The 25,679-nt window shown below is 45.0% G+C and overlaps 1 protein-coding gene across 3 annotated transcripts in view; it reads left to right on the top strand.

Annotated features, from left to right (window-relative positions):
- The window catches only part of LOC125706350 (A-kinase anchor protein 13-like), an 83,001-nt gene continuing 57,322 nt past the window's right edge, over positions 1-25,679 (top strand). For all 3 annotated transcript variants that reach the window (XM_048973015.1, XM_048973016.1, XM_048973017.1), the window contains exons 1-4: positions 1-260; positions 7,425-7,485; positions 20,867-20,910; positions 25,408-25,561. In XM_048973015.1, coding sequence (XP_048828972.1) covers positions 20,878-20,910; positions 25,408-25,561 — 187 coding nt within the window. In that variant the 5' untranslated portion in view covers positions 1-260; positions 7,425-7,485; positions 20,867-20,877. The remainder of the gene's footprint in view (positions 261-7,424; positions 7,486-20,866; positions 20,911-25,407; positions 25,562-25,679) is intronic.

Here is a 25,679-nt window from a genome sequence, read left to right on the forward strand (position 1 = left end):
ATTACCAGGGAGAGAAAGAAGTTTGCGCTCGGTGTTACAACAGTAGCCAGTAAAGAAGGTCACGTTGTACTTACATTTGCTGGTGAAGTTTAAGATTTGGGCGATAATAACAGTGGACAAGTCCTGGACGTTTGAGGGGATGACTGGGAGCAAACATTACTTTGAGGCAAAGTTGGCTTGCGCTTGTTAAACTGTCACCAGGCACGGAAGAGTATGAATTGTACTGGGGAGCGCACGCTTTGATCAGCCCTCATTTAAAGGTAAGGCACGGAAGAGTACGAGCTGTACTGGGGCGCACACGCTTTGATTAGGCAGCCTTTAAAGGTTTCCTGCGCGCAACGCAGGGACGGGAGTACAGCTGACTCTCACCGTATAACAGCGATCATCAGGGAACGGTTTTCTTAATTAGTAATGGTTACAAGTTCATAAAGTTGCATTGCAAACGGCGGGTTTCTTTCCATTGGGGGTATGCCAATAAAAATGCCAGTAAAATTGTGATCTTTAGAGTTCTGTTTACATGTCAGTCGGTCTTCTGTAGTCCTTTTCTGGTAGTCTGTCCATGTTATGTCTTGTATCAGGTATTCGAGATACTCAACGGTCCGTTATGACAAATGCATTTACATTTTATTGAGTTCTTCGTTAATAAATTTGTAATATGCTGCTTAAAATTACATGTCAGTTTCGCGGTGTTGTAGTCGGGTTTGGGGTTCTGGGATCACAGTGTAGCACTGGGTATTACTGGGCCAAATCTCAGCTGGTCTGGATCCTGTCCAGGGACCTTTGGCAAAATGAACTTGAAGACGAAATGATAATGGTGAATATGGGTGACTTTAAACAGTCAAAACAAACGATTAATTAAACAAAAATGAGATCTGTATTCTGTTTTGTGAAAAATAATGTTTGACCAACTGAGCAATTTGTGTCACTTATTACAACTAAACATACTTCCTTCTTAATTTAATGTGTGTGTCTGTGTGGGTGGGTGGTTGGTTGTGTCTGAAATGAAGTCTACACACCATCACAACAAATCTGTTTTGAGTGGTGAAACTGAAAAATTATTTTTAGGAAGTTTACACTTCTTCCATTCTATAAAACCCACATCTTCTCTTCTGTGTGAAACTAATTTTACCAGTATGACATCTTCGGTGGAGCCCATCTTACAAAATTGTGCCACTCTGGAAGTTTTGAGGATATGAAATTCACTGTATCAGAAATATACACGTCGTCAAGGACTGACACTCAGTTTTACAACTGGTTGTGCTGCTCATCTTTGATTTCCAGTGGCATTCTGATGTATGTGGTCTTGAGTTTGTGTCTCTAAAGGCTGTGGATCTGGTTTGTCCCTGTTTTTTTGCCCCCCAATGAATATTCCTGTGCCATCTGTTGATGTGACATGAAGGAAGTTTTACGAAACTACAGTGGAGGTTGCCGGCAGGGGGAAACAGCGAAGTGCTTTTGTAAGGTAGTCATGGCGACGGAAATTGTTTTGAAAGACGTTTCGATGCTTTCAGGTGGCCTTTCCGAATTGCTCGTTTTCAAAACTGTGCGTACGGCGCAACATGACGGCAGTGTACGTTTCAAAAGACAAATGGTTTAAAAAAAAATGCTTTGGACTAAGGTTTCGCAAGAGGACAATGAATAGATTGTCAGTCTCGTCCACAAGAGACACGGGAACGGCATCATTCTTCTGAGCTCTTTTGTATGACCGAACTTCACATCACAAGTAATCATTCAGAGAGAGGTCATAGAGGAGAAACCTCCAGGATCTTAGGACAGACGCTGTTTGATTACAGAGGGAACATTACAGATAGTTACTGGCAGAGGCTGAGTTTCTCCATGCAGAGGTTTTTGCTGTTTAAACATCATGACCCTTTTGCGTGTTGCCATGTTGGTAGCGAGGCTCAGGCAGGGAGGATAAGTACTTCTGGCTTTGATGGGTTCAGTACTGAATGGTGGTTAGTCATCAAGGCGGAGATGCTTGCCAGGTATGTGCTGGGTCCGATAGATCTGTTGGCAAAGCGATAAAATCAGAAAAGGGAGGAGATGGTGGAACCAACTAATGTAGTATGTAGGGAGAGAATTGGAGAGGGCTTGCTATTGATTCCTGTGAGATCGCTGCGTGCCACCTGATTTCCAGGATATCGGAGAATGATCACGCAAACAGGCTCAAAACTCTGGCTCTAATTTCCGTCTTGGCAGTGATGGAAGGATCTGATGGTCAACTCTGTCGAAGTCTGCAGACCTGGAGTTTGAGGATGGAGGAGACTTAGCTGCTGTAGTAGATCGATGAATCGCAGATATGTAGAGATGAGTTACCAGGTATGAAAACTGCGTGTTAATGAAGCGGAGATTCTGGGATTTTGGTGGAGAGCTGATTATCAAGAGAACATTGAAGGGATTAGAGATTAGTGAGTGATCCTGAACAAATCAGGATCAACAAGTTGTTGGGCTTAAAATTGAAGCTTTGATGTGAGTGTTGTTTTATAATAAAAGTGTAAATGCAATATCTGTCACAAATGATTATTTTTTTAATTTTTTTTTTTAGATAAATTCAAATTCTTCCACACTTGTGTGATTTTTGGAGTCTTGAATGAGGTGGTCACTACTGGGGTAGCTAGCTTGACCTTTGTTCCCATCTGCTGATTGTGGAGTGCAGCATAGCATGTGGAACATTCCGGTGCTTCTCCCGTTTCCCGCCCACCACAGCTGTGCTTCATCTCCCAGGGCGCCGTTTTTACACGGCCACCTAACTGTCATGCTGTAGGTCCTGTCTTAGATTTACTGCCCGCCTTAGTAACAATCCCAAGAATGACCACGATCGCGCGCTTTCAGCTTTGAAGATTTCTCGTAAGTTCAGATCGCGGCGTTAGCTGACCTTCTGCTCGAAGCATGCGAGGACAGCTGTGTTTTGCAATGAGTTCACGCTCCTACCGGAACTGATCAGCCCACCGGTGTCTACAGAAGTGCAGCTGAAGTCTTGGCTAATTATTGCTCAATAGTTACTCGTCAGTCACTCCTGAGTGCAAAACTCAACAGTTGCATGTAAAAACATGGTACTGTTGGTGACAATGTAACACAAAGGACATGAATTCTTTGGTTTTCTGGAGTATAATTTATAAATAAAGACAAACTTAAGCTATAGATAATTTATGTCTAAAAAGGATTAAATGAGTTATACAATTTTTTGTAAGATCAATGGCATAAACCTCAGATCTGTCTGCGATTTTAATTTAGTCATGATCTCTGTTTTTAAAGACCACAACAGCACATAGTGTCAATGTTGGAGCTCTTGCAATGTGGTCATTTATAGCTACTCGTATCTACTCTGAGAGCTGCAGTAGTTAGGGTGGAATCTGTGGACATCTGCTCCCTGCTAAGAGAAGATTATGAGGTGGTTTTTGTCATTAGGATTCTCTCCACGCCAGTTGAAGGTGTGTTTCCCAGTTCTCCGTCTCATTCCTAATGTCTGCTGCTGTTTATAATACACTCGTGGTCTTCTCCTTTTGAAAGCCCATTGTAACCACTTCGTACATTCCTGTTTTTCCGGTTTTAAGCCGTGTTCCCTCTCGTGTGGCTTTTCCCAATGCCTTAACTGTCTTACTTGCTGAGAATATTCCGCCTGCCCAGCAACTTCCTCTTTGCTGAAATTATCCAGACGGCATTGTGGGAACATCACACGTTTTCTTTTAAAACAAAGGCCTCGCACCATGATTGTGCCTTCCTCGCGGATGTTTGGGATAGGCTGGAAGTTAACAAAGCTGTATGTTTTGGTCAGGGTGACTTGGGTGAAGTAAAGGCTAAGCAGAGGGCAGTGTTGTAATGATGGATCTCTCTATTTATTCACATCCCTGTTAAACACAACCTGTGCGACTATGGGGCTAAATCAGGGCTAACGGTTTTGTAAATTTGAAAGAAAATGTTCAGGTTTTAATGTTTATCTATTAAAATCACAACAATGCATTGAATCTAAAAATAACTTTTTTTGGTTGTACAATCACTGATTCAGTTTTAGGACTTTTTAATTTTTCACTTTCACATTTTTATATTTGAGGTCTTATTTTTTTATTTGCAAATTTTTTTGTTTTCAATTCAGATCTTTTTTTTTGTTTCAAATTTAATTTTTCAGTTTCATACCTTTGGCACCGATTTGACTGAGGGGCGTGGTATGGGCTAAGAGGGGCGTGGTATGGGCTAAGAGGGGCGTGGAATAATGAGTAACAAAACAGGCTGAGGACCTTCATCATTGCCTTTGGTATCAACTTGCACTACATATGAACTACCAAAGCCACAACCATATGTGACCCATCACCACGAAATGAGTCTTATGGGTGCAGTTCTACCAGTGCAACTTAAGACTCATTTCGTGGTGACGGGTCACATATATGGTATCTTTCGTTCATTAATATGTAGGCATATAAAACGTAGTAGTGACAGGAAATACTGTAAGCAATTGCCCAGCATGTGGGACATGCAGATGTCACAGTCACCTGATGTTGGAACCAATGGGTACGTGAGGCACCCACACACGTCGTGAAGGTTCCGGTCATCCAAGACAGACCAAGGGAGGATCACCGTATTGTGTTCCAAGCATTACAGAACCTCGTGACATCTGCGCCTGCTATCCGGACACAGGTACCGGACTCTCTACAACACCCTGTGCCATCCTGCTCCGTGTCTCGATTACCGGCATCAGCCAGACTCCAGATTCCTCGTCCCATGTGTTGGCTGCCGTTAACACCAGCGCTGAGATGGCCGCATGGACTGATGAAGAATGGCGTCGTACCATATTCAGTCATGCATCTCGGTTCTGCATTACCGTGAATGCCGGTCGTGTCCGCGTATGGTGGGGGAGGGTGTGGACCATTCCTGCCACTGCTGTCGAGAGACACAACGGCGTTACTCCTGGCATCATGGTGTGGAGTATGAGCAGTGTGCCCAGCAGTGTGCCCAGCAGTGTGCCCATACTGCCAACTTTTTTCCGTTTGATCTGTTGTTATGTGACTATATTGCAATGATTATGACCTTTCATGACATGCAGATTCATTTCATTTCCACCACTCTGTCTGGGTGCTTAACTTCTTTTGTGACTGATTGTACATTAGCATCTTACATAGTTGGAACTATGCAACTGAATGGGCCCGGCATCTACCTACCACAGATGAGTTTCGGTACTGAAGTGAGTCTAACGCAGGGGTGCCTAAGCCATTGGCATTTTCCCAAGTAGATCGCGAGATGATTAAGGGGAACTACTTTATTTCATTGGTGGTCAACCAGTCAGTCACAGCTGACAGAAGGGGGAGCATCGGCAAAATATACTGTTGCGATTCAGTAGCTCTCACTGTGAAAAGGGTTGGCCGCACATGATTCTGATTGCGCTGAATGGCTATTCGACAGTTGAAAACTAAAAGAACCCGTTAGTAAATGTGCAAACAGCATTTTGATTTATGGATGTCACTATTACGGATTCTGTGTGTTAATGAATGAAATACCATATATGGTTGCGGCTTTGATATTTTGTATCTAGCTGAAGTTGATACCGAAGGCAATGATGAAGGTTCTCAACCTGTTTTGTTACTCATTTTTCCACGCCCCTCTTAGCCGATACCACGCCCCTCTTGGCCAATACCACGCCCCTCTTGGCCGATACCACGCCCCTCTTGGCCGATACCACGCCCCCCAGCTAAATCAGTGCCAAAGGTCTGAAACTGAAAAAAAAAATATGATGTGAAAGCACACAGAGATCATAATGTGAAAAACAATTGAATATGTAAAAAATAAGATCTGAATCTGAAACCAGAAAAATTGCAACTGAAAAAATTGCTTATTTTTTAGTTTGAATACATTGTTGTTTTCTTTTTGAACTTTCAGTTTCATTAATTTTTTTCAGATTAACAAAACTATTGGCCCTGATTTAGCACCATATATGACCTGTATCGAGGAGAATGACTGTAGGGTGTGTTTTGGTTCCGATAAACTGAAACTAAACTGAATTGTAGAAGAAACTAATCAGCATACACATAATAGTTATGGGTTATGTGGACCTTTGCTGAAGGGTCTTTTATTTGCCCCTATGAATAAATATAGATAGACATTTTATATTTTCAAACTTCTCAGGTTAGTCCAGTATAAAACATACTGCCTCTCCCCGGGTTACCAAGGGGTTACGTTCCGAAAAACCTATCGAAAATGCATTTTAATACAGTACACCTAACCTAACAGACATCACAGCCGAGCTATAGCTTCCATGTCCTTGTTTAGAACACTTACATTAGCCTACAGTGGGGCAAAATCATTCAAACAAATCCTATTTTGTAATTTAGTGTTGAATATCTCATGAAATTTATTGAATAATGTACTGAAAGTGAAAAATATTTGCCCATCGTAAAGTTGAAATATTGTGGCATTGTAACCGGGGAGCGTCTGGATACTGCTCTTAATCACTGCCTTGTAAGTACAGTTTCATGACTGTTTTAAAATCTATTATTCACTGTGACATTTACTATTGGTCTTCGCTCTCTTGCAGTAGAGCAGACACTGCTGTCTTTGCTGTGAACTGTACCCTCTGTGTTAGCTGTTCTGAGTATTTATAGTTCGAATCTCATTATGATCTGTGTGGAAGGAACTTTGGTTTGGACATTGACCTGCAGGCCCATCACTACTGGTCCTGTCACTAAAGGTCAACTGATCAATTGGCCAAGAAATAAATGGGCCGGTTTTTAAGCATTTTATTGCATTCGTCATTGGCTGATTAATCACATTACATTGGCAATGTAGTGATAGCTGTTTAAGCACTTACTTTGTCAGAGTTGCTCTGTGGTTTATCAGCACCTACAGTAGTGAACCTGCGCAACAAATTCCTCCTGCCTGCACTCGATGAATAACATCCCCACAAAGACAATCTCAGTTTTGAAACATTGTTTTGTTACTTTTGTCAAAGGTAAATCATGAAAACTTTTGTTAAATCATGAAACTCCAAATAAAGGACTTAATGTGGTTAAATCATTATTATTGTTTTTATTTTCTATCACTTTTAAAATGTGTTCCCCTGATTTAAAAAAAAAACAACAACTTTTTTTAAAAAAAAGTTAAAGTATTTAACGTTAAGCAGTTGTGTTACTCATTTGTAGCTTTTCTGTTTTAAAAACATCAGCCTAATACTGGTCAACCCCCCTCCCCCCTCAAAAAAAAAATAGAAATTGTCAAAATAGAAATTGGCAACCACTGAAACATCCACATGGGTTGACCTCTGCCTGTCCCCCGCCATGTCCCTAGGGGTCAGCTGGGCTCCTTGCGTTGCTCCCTGGCTTGGCAGCAGCGCTCGGCCCGTGGCCCTGCTGGCTGTCCGTAACCGGAGCGCACCGGCCAGGCACGCGAGCTCCCTGGGACGCGACACACCTGAAACACTCTGTTGTCTGTCTTTGTAGGTTGAATGTGGGAGTAGCTGGAAAATAAGAGCCTTTCAGAAGACTGTGGATTCTTCTGCTGGTAAGACACACTTAAGCTTGATCTTATGGGTTGTACCTAGACTCCATAGGATGGGTCAGCGGTCTGGTTTTATTGTGAATAGGTAGTTTTGTTAAACGTTATGCATTGAAACCTTGTGTTTGAGCCTGCTGTGGTCAGTTGTTCACTTACCCTGAGTTAGGTGTGACCGGATTTGTTTAATAATAATAATAATAATAATAATAATAATTAATAAACAAAGCCATTGAGAATCTGTCATTCATTTCACATACATCATTGATCATTTTGAAGATAAAATTCATGGAGTGCTGTGTCCTCAGCTGATGTCAACCAGCACTTTCTTCATATCGAGAGTTGGGTGGTTGCGTGGAATTGTGATGAACAAGGGACTTTCTGTGACCCCCACGTGATGAGAACTTGCATCATCTCTCTGACCCTACTTCCATTATTGCAAAGCCAGGCCCTCTGCAGCAGATGCTGCACACATGAATGAATTTTAAGGAAAGATGGAACCTATAGAGAAGCTTCCAAAAGACAATTTACTATTTAAAGGTGTGCTGCTGTTGATCACAGAAATCATGTTTGCTAATAAATGTGAAATTGAGCTCAATGCAGATCTCTAAAGAAAATATTAGACATATTTATTCATCAGGGCACGTTGGTCCAAAGTGAATTGAGGCAGATGGTACATCAGAGGGGCACAGCTGTCAAGGAGCTGATTCAGTTACGAGTGCAGCTAAGCTGGGCTTCCAGTAAGCAACAAGGGTGAGTCAGCAAGAGCTATGCAAGTCATTGTTGGCTAACATCTGAACACCACAAGTCCTAGACAGGTGCATGATACAGAAAGAGAGCGTGCAGTGTTGCCGAGAGACCATAACTAAAGCAGAACAAGTCCATTAGAAGACCGAGCAGATCGGTGGTGAGGTGAATTAGCGGAGATCTTTCCAAGGTAGCTGTTTTATTTTCTTTTATTTTGGTTTTTATTTAATTGCATTTTGTTTGTATTAAACAATACAAACTGTGCTTCTCATCAAAGATGGTAAGCAGGTGGTCGCTTGTGTCCTGGTGATCAGTCGCTGCCTCTGCACGGTTTTTTTTGGTGATGTTCGTCTTCGTTTATATTGTCTTTTGCCGTTTTCTGCTGTTTGTTCAGATGAAAGTAAGAAACTAGAAGCTACCTTATGGCGAGGTCCTCTTTGAACATCAAAAATTTGTTCAAAAATTTTCGATTCCGATACCTTGACTTCAATACTGGTTCCAGAATGATACTTTTTCAATTCCATCCATCCATCCATCCATCCATCCATCCATTTTCAAACTGCTCATCCTTCTGGGTCGCGGGGGGTCCGGAGCCTATCCCGGAAACTATGGGCATGAAACTTTTTCAGTACGAATTTTATAAAATTTGTTTTAACAAAATCAAAGTTACATTACACATTATGTTACAAATCTTGTTTTTTTTTTTTAACTCCTTGTCATTTTTACACACTCAAAAAGCAGTTTCATAGCATAAAAGATATTTCACTTAAGTTCACTATCTGAATTTGGCAGTCCAAATACATTTTTCAAATACAGATGTCACAAATGCCAGGATTGGATTACGTAATTATGAGTTGCATGTTGTATTCCAAAACAGTTGAGAAATTTCTGCAGAAGCATACAAACAGACCGAGGCATCAGGGCAACAATGGCGATTGACGTGGAAGCTTATTTAGGAGAGAACAACGCCCTTTAAGTGCTTAAGCCCTTAACAGGACTATAACAGACACACAACGGGCACCGAACCCAAAAACAACAGCGGAAACGCATGGTGGTCAGACGCCGAACTTTAAGGTGCACAGATGGTGGGAGATTTATTACACGCTAAGGACTGGCATGATCGGACAGGGTACACACAAGACACAGGCAACATACAGGCCACGATCAGGAAAGTGTCAACCACAACTACTATAACAAGAAAAACACAAGGGCTGTGTACAGGGCTATATGGATGTGCTTGCGAGACATACAGGGACGTGCAGATCTCACCGGCTCTACAATATGCTGGCCCATGCTTACACATTATCCCATTTAAAAAACCCCAGTATGTTTTTTTTTTTTTTCTGTCAGCATTTTTCCTACCACCTCATGATACCTGCATATGCTCTTAACTACAAAATTGCACAAATCATGGGGAAAAAAAAATAGCAAGAGGTATATACTTTAAAAACTATATATTTGTTTGCCTGCAGGTTTGCAATAACGGACATTGATCTATCAATCTGTATTGAAATGTAGGCTAATATCATCTGGGTTCAGCCTGATCGGTACACAAGAATTCGATTTCAGAAAATGGATAGATGGTTGGATGGAATAATGTTCATCTTATTGAGATACTGTTTCTTTAAGAAGTCGAACCACTGCATGCAGTTCAGATTGTGGTTCGGTTTCACCTGCAAGGCTGAGTAGCCAATAAGACGATTAAGGGTTAACTGCTAGTAAACAACCTGCAAAATACTTACGAGTCACTGCTATCCGCATGGTTTAGGTATAAGTTAATTGTGGTTTGCCAAATTATTCTCTTAAAAATGATCTTGAAAGCAATCCTGCTGTTCATGATAATATACATAATATACTGTGGAAATTCAAAGAAAGATTCTCTTGCAAAATGCACGTTTAATATCAGCGCGCCCTCCGCTGTGCACGCTCAGGCCTGTCAGCCATGCACGTGAGCCCCGTCTCTGGCTATAACGTAGTGTTTTTCCTGCATGCCTCTGCGACCGTCTTTTGTGTAACATTATCAGACACCAGAATTATTGGATCTTGGTACCAGCATGCTGCATGCTTATTGGCTCATTGATACGGATGAGATTTTCTCTATAGTTACTGAAATTTGGTACCGAGAGACGAGGCATTTCTCGATACTCGATAGTATTATGGAATTCGATCGGTGCTATAAAAGTATCGAAGTCTGGTACACAGCCCTAAAATAGGGTCGAGTAGAAGCACAATTAGAGTCTAGATGCCAGGCCCTGTGTGACTCTAAGTTATGAAGTTAGATGCCTGGATAGATTAATAATTACAATCCATTTGTAAACTTGCATGAATTATTTATTGATAGTATCATATGAGGGTCTAAAGTAAAATGAAGAATTTATGATGAAAATATTACTGTATGTGTTCTCAGTGTGTCATGGGTGTGTAGTCTAGTGTGGGGTCCAGCTGTGGTCCATTTTGAAGGATTCTTCAGCTACCAGTAGTAAATTATCTACCTCTGAAAATTACTCTGAGGTGAGGTCACGTCTAAGGAATGGCGTAAGTTTACTGATTAGGCTATGCTGTGAAAATCGCCAGCCCGTGTGAGGTGCTTCATGATTGGTGGGGGGGTGAGGACTGACTGCCCGCCCGTTTATGGATTGATACAGTTGGACTTAGAACAGTATTTCGGAGCTGCTAGCCTATGACATAGCAGAGTGTCCATCACAGCCGAGGAAGTGATGGTGTTTGTCAGAGGCCCAATGTGGATGGGCCATGCAGTGCTGGGTGGCCTGTGTGTGCAAGCAGGCTTACATTCGCTCCTTCCTGTAAGTCTGTGGGAAGCCACAATGGGCTGTAGTTGGGTCTCTTTGGGACTCTTGAGCTGGAATGAACAGGAGCATGCAAAGGTGTAGTGTGCTCTAGGGCTGCATGATTCTGAAAAGAATGTGAATCGCGACGATTTTTGCTTAGAATTGAGATCACGATTCTTTGCAACGATTATACTCCATAAATTTAAAACTTATTTTACACATTAAACTGCAAAAGGAAACGCAACAAAACACGGCTGTGCCAAATATATGATCGATCCAGGACCCCCTTTAAAGAGAATGGTAAACGGACTGCATTTATATAGCGCTTTTCTACTCTTACAAGTACTGAAAGCACTTTACATTTCATGCCTCACATTCACCCATCCGCACACACATTCACACACCGGTGGCGGAGGCTGCCAGGCAAGGTGCCAACTTGCACACCCGGAGCAATTTGGGGTTTAGTATCTTGCTCCAGGACACTTTGGTGTCAGGAGGAACCAGGGCTGGAACCTGCAACCCTCTGGTTACCGAACGATAGCGCTACCTCCTGCGCCACCATCTTCCCCAATGCACGATTATGGAATGCTTGAGACTCTCAGGGGAAAAGTAGTGTGAAAAAGTAGCGCTTGTTTAGATCCTGCTGATATAATACAATGCTGAAGAACCGTTGTAATGTAGAAATGACATGGCTTAGATCTGTGATTCGAGATAGCAGTACTCTTACGATTACTGGTGCAGCCCTACTGTGCTCGACCGCCCACTAGCTCTGCCATACTGCCAGGGGATGGCGCTGGTTTGGATTTTTTTGAGTGAACTATAATGGTGGAGGTAAATCACTCATATAAGGGAAACGATGCAGGCAAAGGAAGCTTTGAGTCTGTGCTCGTCCTGCTTTGCACCGTGGCCTCATGTAAAGGCTGCAGATGCGGTCGCTGTCATGTTTAACCAAGCACCAACGATCATCGCCGCAGGCAGCACAGAGACGCAGGAAGTGGAGGGCTACGGGTTAAGTTCCCGCTAAAGCACAAGCTGTGGGTCGGCGCCGTGCCACGTCGCTCACCAACGCACAGGTTTCCATGACTCGGCTTGCTGCAAAGCTCACGTTTGTCGAAATACGCCTGCCTCGCTCTGCCTGGCCTGGTGATTGCTGCACGGAGCCAGCCAATGAGCACTGGAACGCACATGTGACAAGTCTCAGATCGGCCTGTATTTGTTCACATGTTCGCTTTGAGGCGGCCGTCCTTGTGTGAATCCTGTCAGCACATAACCGGTACACACACAGTTTGTCTCCAGTGGTGTGGTGCCGAGCTGAAAGTCTTTACTTTGGTTGCTAGACCTTTGCTAAAGCTTTGCTGCGCAACTGGGTCGCTTCTTGCGCATCTGAAAGCTCGTCAGGCCAGAACAGCGCACAACAGAATTATTCAGTCTGTGGCTCTTGGTGCATTTTTATACCAGACAGAAGTCAATTGTAGCCTAGAATAATGAACTATAGCTGTCATTTTAATGTAATGTGTAGTGGAGATGAATGAATTGATTTTAACCAGGACATCAATGGTGGAGGTAACATTCCATGTAGGGCTGTGTGACATGACATATGTTTCTTTCAGATGGTATGAAAAACTCTCTTGGTAGATATTTTACTCCGTAGTCTTTACGGAATCGCTAACTAGCTGCACTGCAGTCCAGGCTGTCCTCAGGCCGCAATCCACCACCGCTGCACTTGGTTCACAGCTTTTGTCAATCACAGAACTGGGCATGACCCGGCACCCGCAGTGTGCTCGAGTAACAACAACAAAAAGCATAGAGGCGTATCACCCGCGAAGTGGAACTCAAACGAACTGTTATACATGTAGGCTTTTTCTGTATACATGAGTGAAGACACTGGCTATTTATGCCAGGTTGTTTATTATCAAACAACGACAACAAAAATGTTTTAGGCTACTCAACAGTCTACAACAATAGCTCATAGCTTAGGCAAATAAATAATAGAAGTAGGCAATCTAGCTGTAACCATGATGAAAAGTTCGCCTATATGGCCACTTATAGCACTTCTATGGTGTACATGGGAAATTACCGTAGTAGCACAGTCAATTCATCTGTAAAAAGAACATACAGCCATTTACAGAAACAGCCTGTGCTACAGCCTTTATGTGATCTAATCATTGTCACAACAGATTAGACTGTAAGTAAATTCGCCGCATGTTTTCTTACTTCAAATGAAAAATGCTGCTACGTTGGGTTTTCTCTGCCGTCCCATATAAACAGAAATGTTTAAATGGCAAAAAATGATAAATGAAGCTTAGCTAATAGGCTATGTAGGCTGCATTATTCTCATGTAACTGGAGCTAGCTAGCTATTTCCAGGATTAGTTCTCTTTATTGTAGAATATCTCTCAAATTGTTACATAGCATAATATTAACCTTCTGTGGTTGCAAAGGCAGAGACCGCGGCACATCTCACTTTCACAGCATATCACCGCCTGCCGCTGGTATATTTATGCTCGCTGTCTGAAGACGTGAGAGGAAGATGGTAGTCTGACGAAGTAAACCCCGCGCCAAAGTTATTGTAAGCAGAATATATTTTAGTTTGTTGTAATAAATAAAAGAACTAAAAAATAATGTTATTATCCATCCATCCATCCATCCATCCATCCATCCATCCATCAGTGTAACTGCTCAATCCTATTCCGGGAACAATGGGTGCAGGCAGGAACCAACCCTGGGCAGCCGCCAGCACACCACAAGGCGCACACACTCACACAGAATATTATTAACCAGTTACTGTTATTTCAAATCAATGTTTAAGTTCCAGAACATTACAAAATGTATGGTTTCTGGTTTTTGTTTTTGTTCATTGCAAAATGATGATTGTTTCTGGCTTTCATTTTCGTTCCATGAACTGGTTCAAAATCTTGATTTTAATGGCCTCTGTAGTTCATTTCAGCAGTTTAATTTCTGCCTTTCTGATTTAAAAACCTGTTGTGTGTCTCCCCCCCCCCCCCCCCCCCCCCCGCCCGTGTACAGGTTGGATGGTGTTTAACTTTTGGGGCTCCTTCAGAATGATTTCAGATTGTAAGAATCGCTGCGGGACAGTTTATCTGTGCCTATGGTGTTTATTCTGGAAGTCAGAGCTGCTGTTACGTAATTGCGAGTCCGTTTGATAGGGGTCCAGAACCTTTCAGCCCCCCCCCACCCCCCTAATTAACGCACTACAAGTGTGGGCAGAGATGGATGGATTTGGCCATGAAGCAGGAAAGGCTGTTTCAGGGTTTTAAAAACACATTAACACTGGCTTTGTTTCCAGAATCTGTTTATCGTTTGAATTTAAATATCTGTAAGTTTTTCTTTACTTAATTTAATTTTACTACCCTGTTCCCAATATATAGGAACAATGCATAACCGGCTTGTGTTCTGTGCAGATGAGATCTTACTTTTTCTTACTTGGTGATTAATTCTTCAGATTGTCACATCTGGTGTGCTTGTCCTCGCTGGCTTTTTAACATTCAAGAGAGACAAACTTATACAGCAGGGTCTCCTGCTTTAGGGTGAGGTGGCCGATGGAATTCACCTTCAACGGACTTACAGCAGCCTTGTTTCTGGGACCCTGGTGCGGACTGCCTCGCCCCTTACGTAATCTGCTCCCCAGCATTTGTGGCAAATCACCAAGCACCTCTCTCTGTTTGACGTCTCCTGTGTACACAGAGGAATCAGCAGTCACTCAGCGTCACCCATGCCCGTTCCAGAGCCATGTGTGCTGGCAGGGTCCTCGTTCTGGTTGAGAGCATCGAAATGGAACAAGAGCAGGAGCCTCTAGAATCACCTGTCTGGCCCCTTGGACAGAGGTGTCTGACCTTTTGACCTCTGCTGAGTGGTTTATTTTGATCTCCTCCTCTTCATGGCTATGTTTGAGGTTTCCTCTCAGAATTGTGAGGTTCCAGCCTGTATGCGTATATCTGGTGAAAGCCTAGCAACCCGCCTTTTGGAAGCTAGCATGGCATGCCTCACTTAGCCCTGAATGGGGTTCGACACAGTAGGCTCTTCTCCTCGGAACCTGCCGGAGAGGAGCGCAGGACACTGATAAAGTGGAAACTCCCTTTTGCTTCTCTCTGGCACGTGTCCAAGGTCCCAGTGAAGTTGGGGGAGGACTGAGGGCTGACCCCTTCATCAGCCTCCTAAAACAAATCTCCGGTGAAACTTAAACCCTGCCCCCCCTTGCCCCCGGCATGACACAATTACTCAACCAAGAAGGTCCACACTGAGATCGCTAAGGCAGTTTTCAGTTAATGCGTAATCCACCTTGCTGGGGGGAGAGGGGTGGAGGTCAGCTATGACCTCGGCGTGTTTTCGGTGCACAGCTGAGTGCGTCAGTAATATGCTTTCATAGAGAGAGGCCCGGTGTGCGTGGGGAATGGCCAAACGCTTCTGCTGGGAGCAGGCAGGCTGCTGGTGGCTGCTCTCTCACCAGCTGGGTTGCATACACTCCTCCAAGTTCTGACTGGGTTTTCGTAGCCAGTCGTGTGGGATGGAGCGGGGGGGAAGCGTCCCCGGACAGTTCCCTCGATCATGTGATCAGGAAAGTGATGAGTCACCGTCCACGAGGCCCAGGGGTAAACACAGGAGTAAACACTGGCACTTCAATATTGTTCATGGGGGCAAGTTTTTTCCTCGTAAAACAATGCAAGCATTTAACCTCTGTCCCTTTGTGCTTAGATGTGACACAGGCAAATATGTGGCAAGTAAATATGACTGTAGTCACACCGGATGATCGACGTGGGCTGCAGCTGGCTGATTTTGCCTGGAGCCTGCTTGTCAAACAAGCCCTCTGTGGGCATTCTGGTCGGCCGGCTCTCACGCTGCCACCACCTTTGCGTGCCTGCTGGCTGGCCTGGCGTCCCCTTTCAGGGCCTGAGCGCACACTCTCTGGGCTGACCTCAGCTGAGATGGCTGCTCAGTCACGCAGAGAGCGGCCGTATGAGGTCATATGGAAGCGATACAGAATCTGGGACAGACAAAGACCAACGCTCATCGCTTTTCATTTACGTTTCTGGGTGACCATGTAGGCGCCGGTGTGACGTATTGTCAGGGAGAGGAATTTCTGATTAAGTTTACAATTAGAATTTTGCTCCCCCCCCCAAGTCCAGGCTTCTGTGATTGCTGCTGCCACATGTGGACATAAAGCCTACCTCCCCCAGCTGAGGATGTCTCCCAGACTCTCAGCACCGGCCTTCCTGTTGTTGTCCTAAACGGGCCTTCCTGTTGTCTTTTACACCTTGTTTTTCTTTACTGCAGCCATCGTCTGAGCTCCAGGAACCTGTTGTGCATATTTTTGCCCACATGCAGGCCCTAGCGGGACCCGTCACGAACCGGGCCACCCGTGAGGCAGATCGGCTGAGTGGGAAAGCGGGGCAGCGCTCAGACGCTCCCAGCCTCGTCGCATAGCCTATTAAACTGGATTTCCTACTTCAGATATGCTAATCGTGTCATGTAGGGCTGCCTAATGGACAATAAATGAGCAAATTCCCCTCGACCGTGCCTGCCTTTCCTGTTCAGGTTTAATACTGTGCTGAGAGGGAGGCCTGGCTGAACACAGGAAGTCCGTCCTCATTATTCCCATTCCCAGTTGGTGCCCAGTCCTGCAGCAGCCTTGACCTGTGCCCCAGTCACTGGACCAAAGCACTGGGTGGGGGTGGGGGGTGGCTCTGTTTAGCTTAAACAGGACAGGCTGATACTGAGGCTTGGTAGAGACGCCTGTGGTTGAGCTGTTCCTGCCAGCCCAGAGCTCAGGGGGTTGTATGAGGGAGGGGTGGGCTGGGCGTGGTAGGCAGTTGGCTGGCACGACCCAAACAACATAATTGCCATCCTGGCCGGAGTAACTGCAAAACACCATGGCTCCTGATAAGTGTGTGCTGACTGGACACACCCCTGTCACGTGACCTAGAGACGGCCTCCAATCAAAAGCTGGGTTTGCTATTTGCTGATGGTGCGTAACGTGCCCTGATTATTGCTGGCACGCAGGCAATGAAATTTAAACATTCAAAAATTTTCTAATTTAAAAATGGGTCGAAAAAAGAAGTGGCACACAAAGAGTTTAAGGCCTGGCATCGTTAAAGTAGTTCGAAACAACACTGGGTATGACCGTTTTCCCACCAGGTCCCATCCAGCCCAGTCTGTCTTAGTTCACTGTTACTATATGTGTATTCAGTACATCCTCAAAGTCATCACTCGGTGCACAGGAAGTGTTAGAGAATTTGTTGTTTTGAAAGTCATCGCTGAATCTTTGTTGTGTAACTTGCTTTTTAAATACTTTATACTTGCTTTAATAATTATTAATATCCATCCATCCATTTTCCAAACCGCTTATCCTACTGGGTCGCGGGGAATTAATATTATGATTGATATTGTCCTTGTTGGTGGTGTGGTATTAATAATATGGTTAAGAATGATATAGTAACAAAATAACGATACTCTTCTTCTTTGTGTATGTTCGCACTAAATTGGCATAATCTGCTTTGCTGCTTTGTGTCGATGCCCTGCAGATCGAGGTGGTTTCCCGCATATTTTAAACAGCCGTAGATGGATGCATGAGTCACCGCATTGAATTTCCTGGCACGCAGCTCCATCTGATTGGAGATCGTGTATCATATCGCCCGAGAGCAATATTGCGGTGTGGCTCATATTTTGAAATCGCTTTCATCCCTGCGAGATGCTATCAGCATGTTCTCTGCTTTGACGCCTCCCCTTTCCTGCAGTGGCACATTTTTGTATACAAACGTTTTTTTTTTTTTTTTTAATTCTCTGAGCCATCCCTCAGTAGTGTTTTCTGGTGCAGCCTGTTAGCAGTGATCCTGTCAGCTTTCTGCTCTGTGTTACGGAGGTGAGAGCAGGGCCTCAACCCGCATACGGTCACTGCGGCCACCGGCAGGGTACGATGGCTGACGTTTGCGCTGGCTGCTACCCGAGTCCATTCCGGAGCGGTTCGCTCCGGGGTCCGGCCGCATTACAGCTGCGGGGGGGGGGGGGGGGCAGGCTGCAGTGTCCCGGCAGGATGATGATGCTCCTTTGGAAATGAGACAGACGCTTCAGTGGGAGCCTCAGGGATTCCAGCCGGTTAGTTAAACTGGGGCAGGGGTGTCCTGGCCGAGCCAGTGGCAGGGAGGGGAGCTCTGCCCATGTTCAGGGGCCCTGGGGGCCGTCACCAGAAGCAGCCGATTCTCCTGTATGTCTTGTCCAGCCTCATTCTAACAGAGGCTGTGCACCGTAAGGAGGCCATTCTGAGCAGTCACTCCGACCTCTTCTGATTCGCTACAGGCTCAGATTCTGCACCTTGGTTGCTTTTTAAATGCCAGGCTTTCATAGGTTCATGGGCCAGCACGTTGGCCAATCACATGTGTGGTGTAGGGTTTCAGCCTGGCTAAAGAATAGGCAGAGGCACCCCCCCCCCCTCCACAAAGCCGTGGGATCTGGCAGCCCTGACCATGCAGGGACCCCGTCTTGCATTTGCAGGCTGCAGTACCCCGTGCTGACCTGGATCTTTCTGGCTTTCAGCCTTTGTAGCATGTGGTCTGTGCAGGACGACGTGCAGCTTTACGCCCGAAGCGTAACAGACGTCTTTCCTTCCGTTTGATGCATCCAGGAAGCGCTCTGTGTAACATCAAACTGGGTCTGGACCGGGTAAAATTTGGTCATATGCATCAAGCCCTGGTGGTTAGTCACCCAGCTGCAGGCACTCAGTCTGACTAGCACTGCTCACATAAGCGAGAGGCTTCAGACCCAGCTGTCCTACTCGCCTGTCTTCCCCCGTAGGGTTTTTTCTGACCACATAATTGCACGCAGTGACCTGAGGACAATGTAGCCTGGCCCTTTTCCCTGCGAGCCATTTAGCCTGCTTCCTGCTCACTATATCACAAACAGGAAGAGGCTCTGAGCTCGGCTGGAGCTTTGGCTGAAAGGGGTTTGTTTCTGAAGGCGGACTGAGCTGACTGATAGAGCTGACCTTTAACACCTGTCTGAGAGCTTGGTTCCTGTATGTTTCTAATCATGTTGGAATGTCGCTGTTATGAGGGACACTGGGAAGAAGTAATTAAATCATAAAGTTATTGTGGCGATGCTGTGTAATTCTCACGGGGATTTCCTGGTCGCTCTTCTGTTGGGTCCAAATGGGCATCACAGATCCAGGAAGACTCAAACGGTAAATTTAGACGATTTAGGTAAATTTAGGTGATTTGGATCAGATGGAATCTTCTGCTCCTTGTCCTCCCAGCACTTGGGTTTTCGGGACGCCGTGTGCTGACGGTGGACTCTGACCGGATGGGCGGCCTAATCAATGAGGGTGGCCGCGTGACTGCAGGACAGGTTTCTGTTTGACTTCGCGGGGTATGTTGACCTACACCGGCGTCCCCTATGAGGCGAGCTGTGACTCACGAGCTGCTCACTCCTGCATGAAAATGTATGACCTGAGGGAGGCAGCGCTCACTCCTGAGGGGAGTTTGGGCAGATGTAGTGTGAAGGAAGGGTGCCAGAAAGACAAGGGGGGGTCCTGACAGTTTCAGGTTATGAGGGAGTGACCACAGGAATTGGAACAGCCCACTGCTGATACTGGGGTGAAATTGACAACAGTCGGCATATTATGCATGTGAACAACATTGTGCATGGATATTAAAACTTCAAATAATGATTATTTAATTAAAAATAGTTTATGCCTTATTTATCCATAAAATCAGTTGTTTTTTCTTTGTCATGTGTCTATCGTTTAACTTACATGAGGAACTAGTCACTTCTACTGTACTGTAAACTACAGCTTAAACGTTATTGCTACTTGACTGGTAAATGAGGTTTCTGTTGTACTTCAGTTACCGTACAGGTGGTAACATAAAACCAGCTTTGAATGCAAAATGACCATCGTGACACCCGAGGGGCCGACACAGGCCAGAAAAGACCTCACTAGCGGTCATGCTGTCGCCGCCCTGCTGGCTGTGTGCCTGAGACGGCTCTCACCGACACAGATGCATACAGTATTTCAAGACACTTGTTTTTACCCATATGCATGGTTTGGGGGTTTAGCTCCAACACTGGTAACCAATATTTTTTTTCTAATATTTCCAGTACCAGTAACTGATTACCTGGGGGGAGCGAGGGTCACCTGTGGTGAAACTTCTGAACTTGCCACTGCAGATTAGTGGACTGACTTTGTCATTTTTTTATTGTATGGAAAGTGAAAGATTGATCTGCTGGACAGACTTAATAATGACTTAGAAATTTGTCAAAGGTCAGTAATTTGGGGCGTCTTCTTTGTGGGGAATGAGCCAATGAAATCCCTCTACCTGATTGTTCCATGCAGTCATCTCCATTATTTTAGTAGTCTGTAGCTCTGGTACTGTTAACTTTGACTATTGATTAATATCAGCTGGCAAAATCAGCCAAGATCGACACATCAGACTAATGCTGGTATTATGAATGGATTTTTAAGAAGGTACTGATGTGTTAATTTGATTCATTACGCATCTCTATGTTGATGTACGCCGCTTCCGATGACTGTGTTGCTTTGCAGCATTTCTGCCTGGTAAGACGCTGACCTCGGGTGGTTGCATAGGGGGCAGTGAATAAATAATGACCCACTGGATCTGTTACTTTTGATCAGGCATGTGCCTGGACGCCCCTGATGCCTAGCTAACCGCAGCCTTGCCTGTTTGAATTACACTGTCTGAACGCTCCAGTTAAGCGATTTGGAAGAAAAAAAATATCCCATAAGGTGCAGAGTGCCCCCGCTCGTAAAGTACTGTCAGCTCTCAGTATTTATCTGTTTGCTTTTGCAATGTGACTAATCCCCCCTCCCCCCTTGTTTTTCCCCTTTAGTGTCCAGTGTCATGAAACTTAATCCACAGCAAGCCCCGTTGTGTGTAAGTATTACGTTTTTTATTTGTTGGCCTGGGATATACTGTAGGGCATGCCATGTGAATATAGCTGGACCCACTGTGTGAATTGGAACCTGTATGCTGCAGACTGTTTTCTGGGTGCATGCCCACATAAATATGAGGGACCTTTGAAATGTATTTTCTAATGGCTGCTGTCAAATTTGATTTGATGGAAATCTTGTTTTTGCTGATGCTGTATATTTTCAGTCTGCCTTGTATCCCAGCAGGCCAGGGGTCTTGATGCTGTGCCTTGCCGTTTAACCTTGTCATTTATATTTATACAGACCATTCTGCTGCACCCTGTCCAGTGGTGACTTCTTATACTGCGCACATCCCCCCCCCCCCCCCCCCCCCCCCAAGACCCTCACGTGGTGTAATAGGTTAAGAGAGACCCCTGGCAGTCATATTAGCACAGCGATGATGCTCGTGGTTCTGTGCTGTCCCTCTCTGCTGTTACCGGGCCTTACGGAGCGATGATGCTCGTGGTTCTGTGCTGTCCCTCTCTGCTGTTACCGGGCCTTACGGAGCGATGATGCTCGTGGTTCTGTGCTGTCCCTCTCTGCTGTTACCGGGCCTTACGGAGCGATGATGCTCGTGGTTCTGTGCTGTCCCTCTCTGCTGTTACCGGGCCTTACGGAGCGATGATGCTCGTGGTTCTGTGCTGTCCCTCTCTGCCGTTACCGGGCCTTACGGAGCGATGATGCTCGTGGTTCTGTGCTGTCTCTCTCTGCCGTTACCGGGCCTTACAGAGCGATGATGCTCGTGGTTCTGTGCTGTCTCTCTCTGCTGTTACCGGGCCTTACAGAGCGATGATGCTCGTGGTTCTGTGCTGTCCCTCTCTGCTGTTACCGGGCCTTACAGAGCGATGATGCTCGTGGTTCTGTGCTGTCCCTCTCAGTTGTTACCGGGCCTTACAGAGCGATGATGCTCGTGGTTCTGTGCTGTCTCTCTCTGCTGTTACCGGGCCTTACGGAGCGATGATGCTCGTGGTTCTGTGCTGTCTCTCTCTGCTGTTACCGGGCCTTACGGAGCGATGATGCTCGTGGTTCTGTGCTGTCCCTCTCTGCTGTTACCGGGCCTTACAGAGCGATGATGCTCGTGGTTCTGTGCTGTCTCTCTCTGCTGTTACCGGGCCTTACAGAGCGATGATGCTCGTGGTTCTGTGCTGTCCCTCTCTGCTGTTACCGGGCCTTACGGAGCGATGATGCTCGTGGTTCTGTGCTGTCCCTCTCTGCTGTTACCGGGCCTTACACAGCGATGATGCTCGTGGTTCTGTGCTGTCTCTCTCTGTCGTTACCGGGCCTTACAGAGCGATGATGCTCGTGGTTCTGTGCTGTCCCTCTCTGGGTGATTTGACCTCAAATCGATATTATGATTCATTGAACATTTTACCTCGATTACAATTAATGAACGATTATTTTGTTCTTGTTTTTTTCTTTGTTTTTTTGTCCTCATATTTCAAGGTTTGTACTGTAAATATGCTGGGAATCTATATCATTTTAAAATATTTGAAGGAAATGCACAAATGAAGCATTTTATGGTTATTAAATATTTTGAACAATTGAAATCAAAGCACAAATGGCTTGAAATGAAAATGTCTCATGAAAAGGGTCACATTTTATAAATAATGTAAAAAGCAAATTGCCTTAACTAGAAAATAAACAGTTTGCATTTCTTGCAAACCAAATAAATCATCTCTCTGGGTGAAATTGATCACTATAAGTGGATGATCATTATATCCAATTTTTTTTTCTTCATGTCTCAGGCAGATTACCGTCTAATTGACATTTGTACATTTATTACATGAATATAAGGTAATAAATCGGGCAGCGTTACTATGTACTGAATTTTGTCGACTATTTCAAAATACAGTACAGCTGTTTCAAATGCTTTTCAAATTGCAGCACTGTACAAATTATATTACAGAACTGTGTATAATTAAACTACGCCATAATACAGTACTGTACGCAAAATATAGCTTATTGTAGTTTCGCTGCTGCATCTCGTTGGCTCATTTTTGGCAGTTTATTATAAACTTTAATGAGTCTGTCTTTTTCCTGTCATGTTTTCTGTGCACGCAGCATTAGCCTGCAGTAGCTAGCCAGAATCAGACAGGTTACCACTAGGCAAGTCGGCAAGTAAAAAAAAAAGAATTACCGTAATTATTTTTTTTCCATATGTTATATATAAAAACACCCAAAATGGACACTGATTACTTTATTACTATAAGTGAATTATGTAATCTGTTTTTGTTCAAGAATGATTCTCTCCCAAGCATTTTGATCCATATGAGCGGTTGATCACCCTAACCCTGGTCTCTATAAGCGTTTTCCACTATTTAAAATAATGCTAGTGTTGAAACCAATTGGTGGTATTACCTTTGCTAGGTAAACCTTTCTCCCGCAGTGTTTACATTTGACCTCTTTTTGTTCTGCGTCATCTTCACTAAAGCCACAATGTGTCCGAATGACCGACACGGTATTTTTCTTTGGTTCCAGCTGCTGGAGTTGTTCAGTCAGCTCAGCGTTTGAGTTCCCCTAAGTGCTGCTTCCATGTCGCAGATGGACGGGGCGGAGTCACGTGACAGCGCACGCGGTAGTATGTTTTTAAGGGGACAGTACATGAACACACTGCGGAAAGTATTAACAGATTTTTAAATTTTTTTTTAAGTATTAATAGGCTTAAAAAAACGAAGTAGCCGACATGATTAAAGGTCAATTAAAGGTTCTGAAAGTCGGTTTTGATTCATTTTCACCCAGCCCTACCTGTCACGGGGCATGCCACGTTTCCATGGCAACCTAGAAGCAGTCACCTGATCTGCTGTGAGAGAGGGAGCGGAACCATGCCTTCCCTCACGGGGTGAACTGGCCCTGTCCCATTGTCAGTACTTTAACTGCAGGTGTGCAAGCGGGGCCTACTGAAGCACAGAGACCTTGGGATGGTGTTTCTCCGGAGAACCGGAGCGCTGGCTGTGGGCCATTGGCTGCTCTGTTCTGGAAACTCATTGACCTCTGACCCCTGAGACTGCGAATTTAGTGCGGCTCTTCTTTGTTTTAATGTATCTGAAAGGGTTCAGCCTCCCGCTCCGAAATAAGTTTCATGTTTCATTGATGAGTGTTATGAATAGTATCGGGTTGTGTTCTCACAGGCCTGAGGCCAGGGATCCCCTGTGCCATGTCATTTGTGGATTCAGAACTTCTGGGCTCTTCCTTCTGCAGGTTGTCACCACGGTGATAACTGTGATGGGTTTAAACTATGTGACGCTCGTACTTTTTCTCTTTGCCCAAAATAATATTACAGTCAAATGGAACCTGTTCTTATGTGCCAATACAGTCTGTCAATTAGTTGGCGGTATTTCCGCAAGTTGTGCTGATGCGAAGCAGTGCTGACAAATCATCTGCTTTTTCTCAATATTGTCTCTGTGGAACACAAACCATTCCCCCACAGTGGAAGGTGAATGTCTTATGGTGATCAGTTCTTGTTCACCTTGGTCCTTCTCACTCATTTTTTTGTTTATTTTCTCACAAACGCGCCACACGGTCTATGAGCGAGTCACAGCAAGGACAAACATGATTATGACTCTCTCGGAGACTGCAATGCAGCGCTCATGCAGAAGCAGTGGCGGTAAACTTTTTCCCCCCCCACATATACGAGGTAATCTTGAAAAGAAACGGTCATTAAATTTGCAAAGCTTGCGAAATGTTTGGTCTGAACCCGGCAGACTATCACGTTCCTTGGGATGTGAAAATGGCATGTGCGTAAGATGCGATGTTGATATTAATGTCGCAGATTGTGCAGGCCTACTGCAGACTATATATTTATGTGTATCTTCTGTGTTTTAAGCTATAGACTTACTAGCATTCAGATATCAGATGGATATAGGATGAGAAAGATGGTAAGGAAAGTGCTGGAAAGTTAAGCTGAGCATTAGGAGGAGCTGGGTGCTGCTTTAGGTTCCATGACGATTGGTACTCAGCAAGCCCGTTCATCTGACCCCCACTTCGCCCTGCTTATCTGTCCCCAGCCAGGCCCACACCGCGTGACTGTCTGTCTGCAGCCTTTCACAGGAATCTCAGCCCCTTATCACACCCCCCCCCGGATAGCTTGTCCTCGAGCCTCACCAAAATAGTCTGCTGGATTCTCCTTAAAGCCAAATGAAGCCTCCCATTCGCTCCTTTACAGTCGTGCTATGATGAACGATGCTTTTCTGCTTTCAGTTCCCTGTACTGACCATGTCTCTGTATTGGTTATGTGATGCTGAGCAGCGCCCTGCAAATGATGCTTCTGCTTTGTTTCGATTTATTATTATTTTATTTTGTTTCTTTCTGCCTGCTCTGGGCAAATGAAAGTCAAATGTTATTCCGCCAGCAAACTTTTCCTGTACGAAGATGACACTGTTTTTCTAATTAGCTTATTAAAATCGTGGGTGAGACTTGCATGGGCCTCGTGGGGGTGCTGACTGCGCTGTGCTGCCCCCTGCAGGGCGAGTGTGTCCTCACCGTGCAGCTGTGTCGTGATGAGCTCCAGGGGGATCGGGCGCAATCGGATTTCTACCTGCTCTTCAGAGGCTCCACCCAGAGGCACCTGGCCAGCACCCGCAGGATCAGCCCTGACACCCTGCAGGCAGTCTGTCCCTGTAAGCCTCCTCTCTGCCAGATCAACCCCACCCCACTGCCCCACCCCCAGCCCTTTGTTGACAGTACTGTCCCTTAGAAAGGTCACCTATCAGCAGTAAATCGTTAACCGTTGAAATG

The sequence above is a fragment of the Brienomyrus brachyistius genome, chromosome 13, assembly GCF_023856365.1.
Source record: "Brienomyrus brachyistius isolate T26 chromosome 13, BBRACH_0.4, whole genome shotgun sequence".
Taxonomy (NCBI): Eukaryota; Metazoa; Chordata; class Actinopteri; order Osteoglossiformes; family Mormyridae; genus Brienomyrus; species Brienomyrus brachyistius.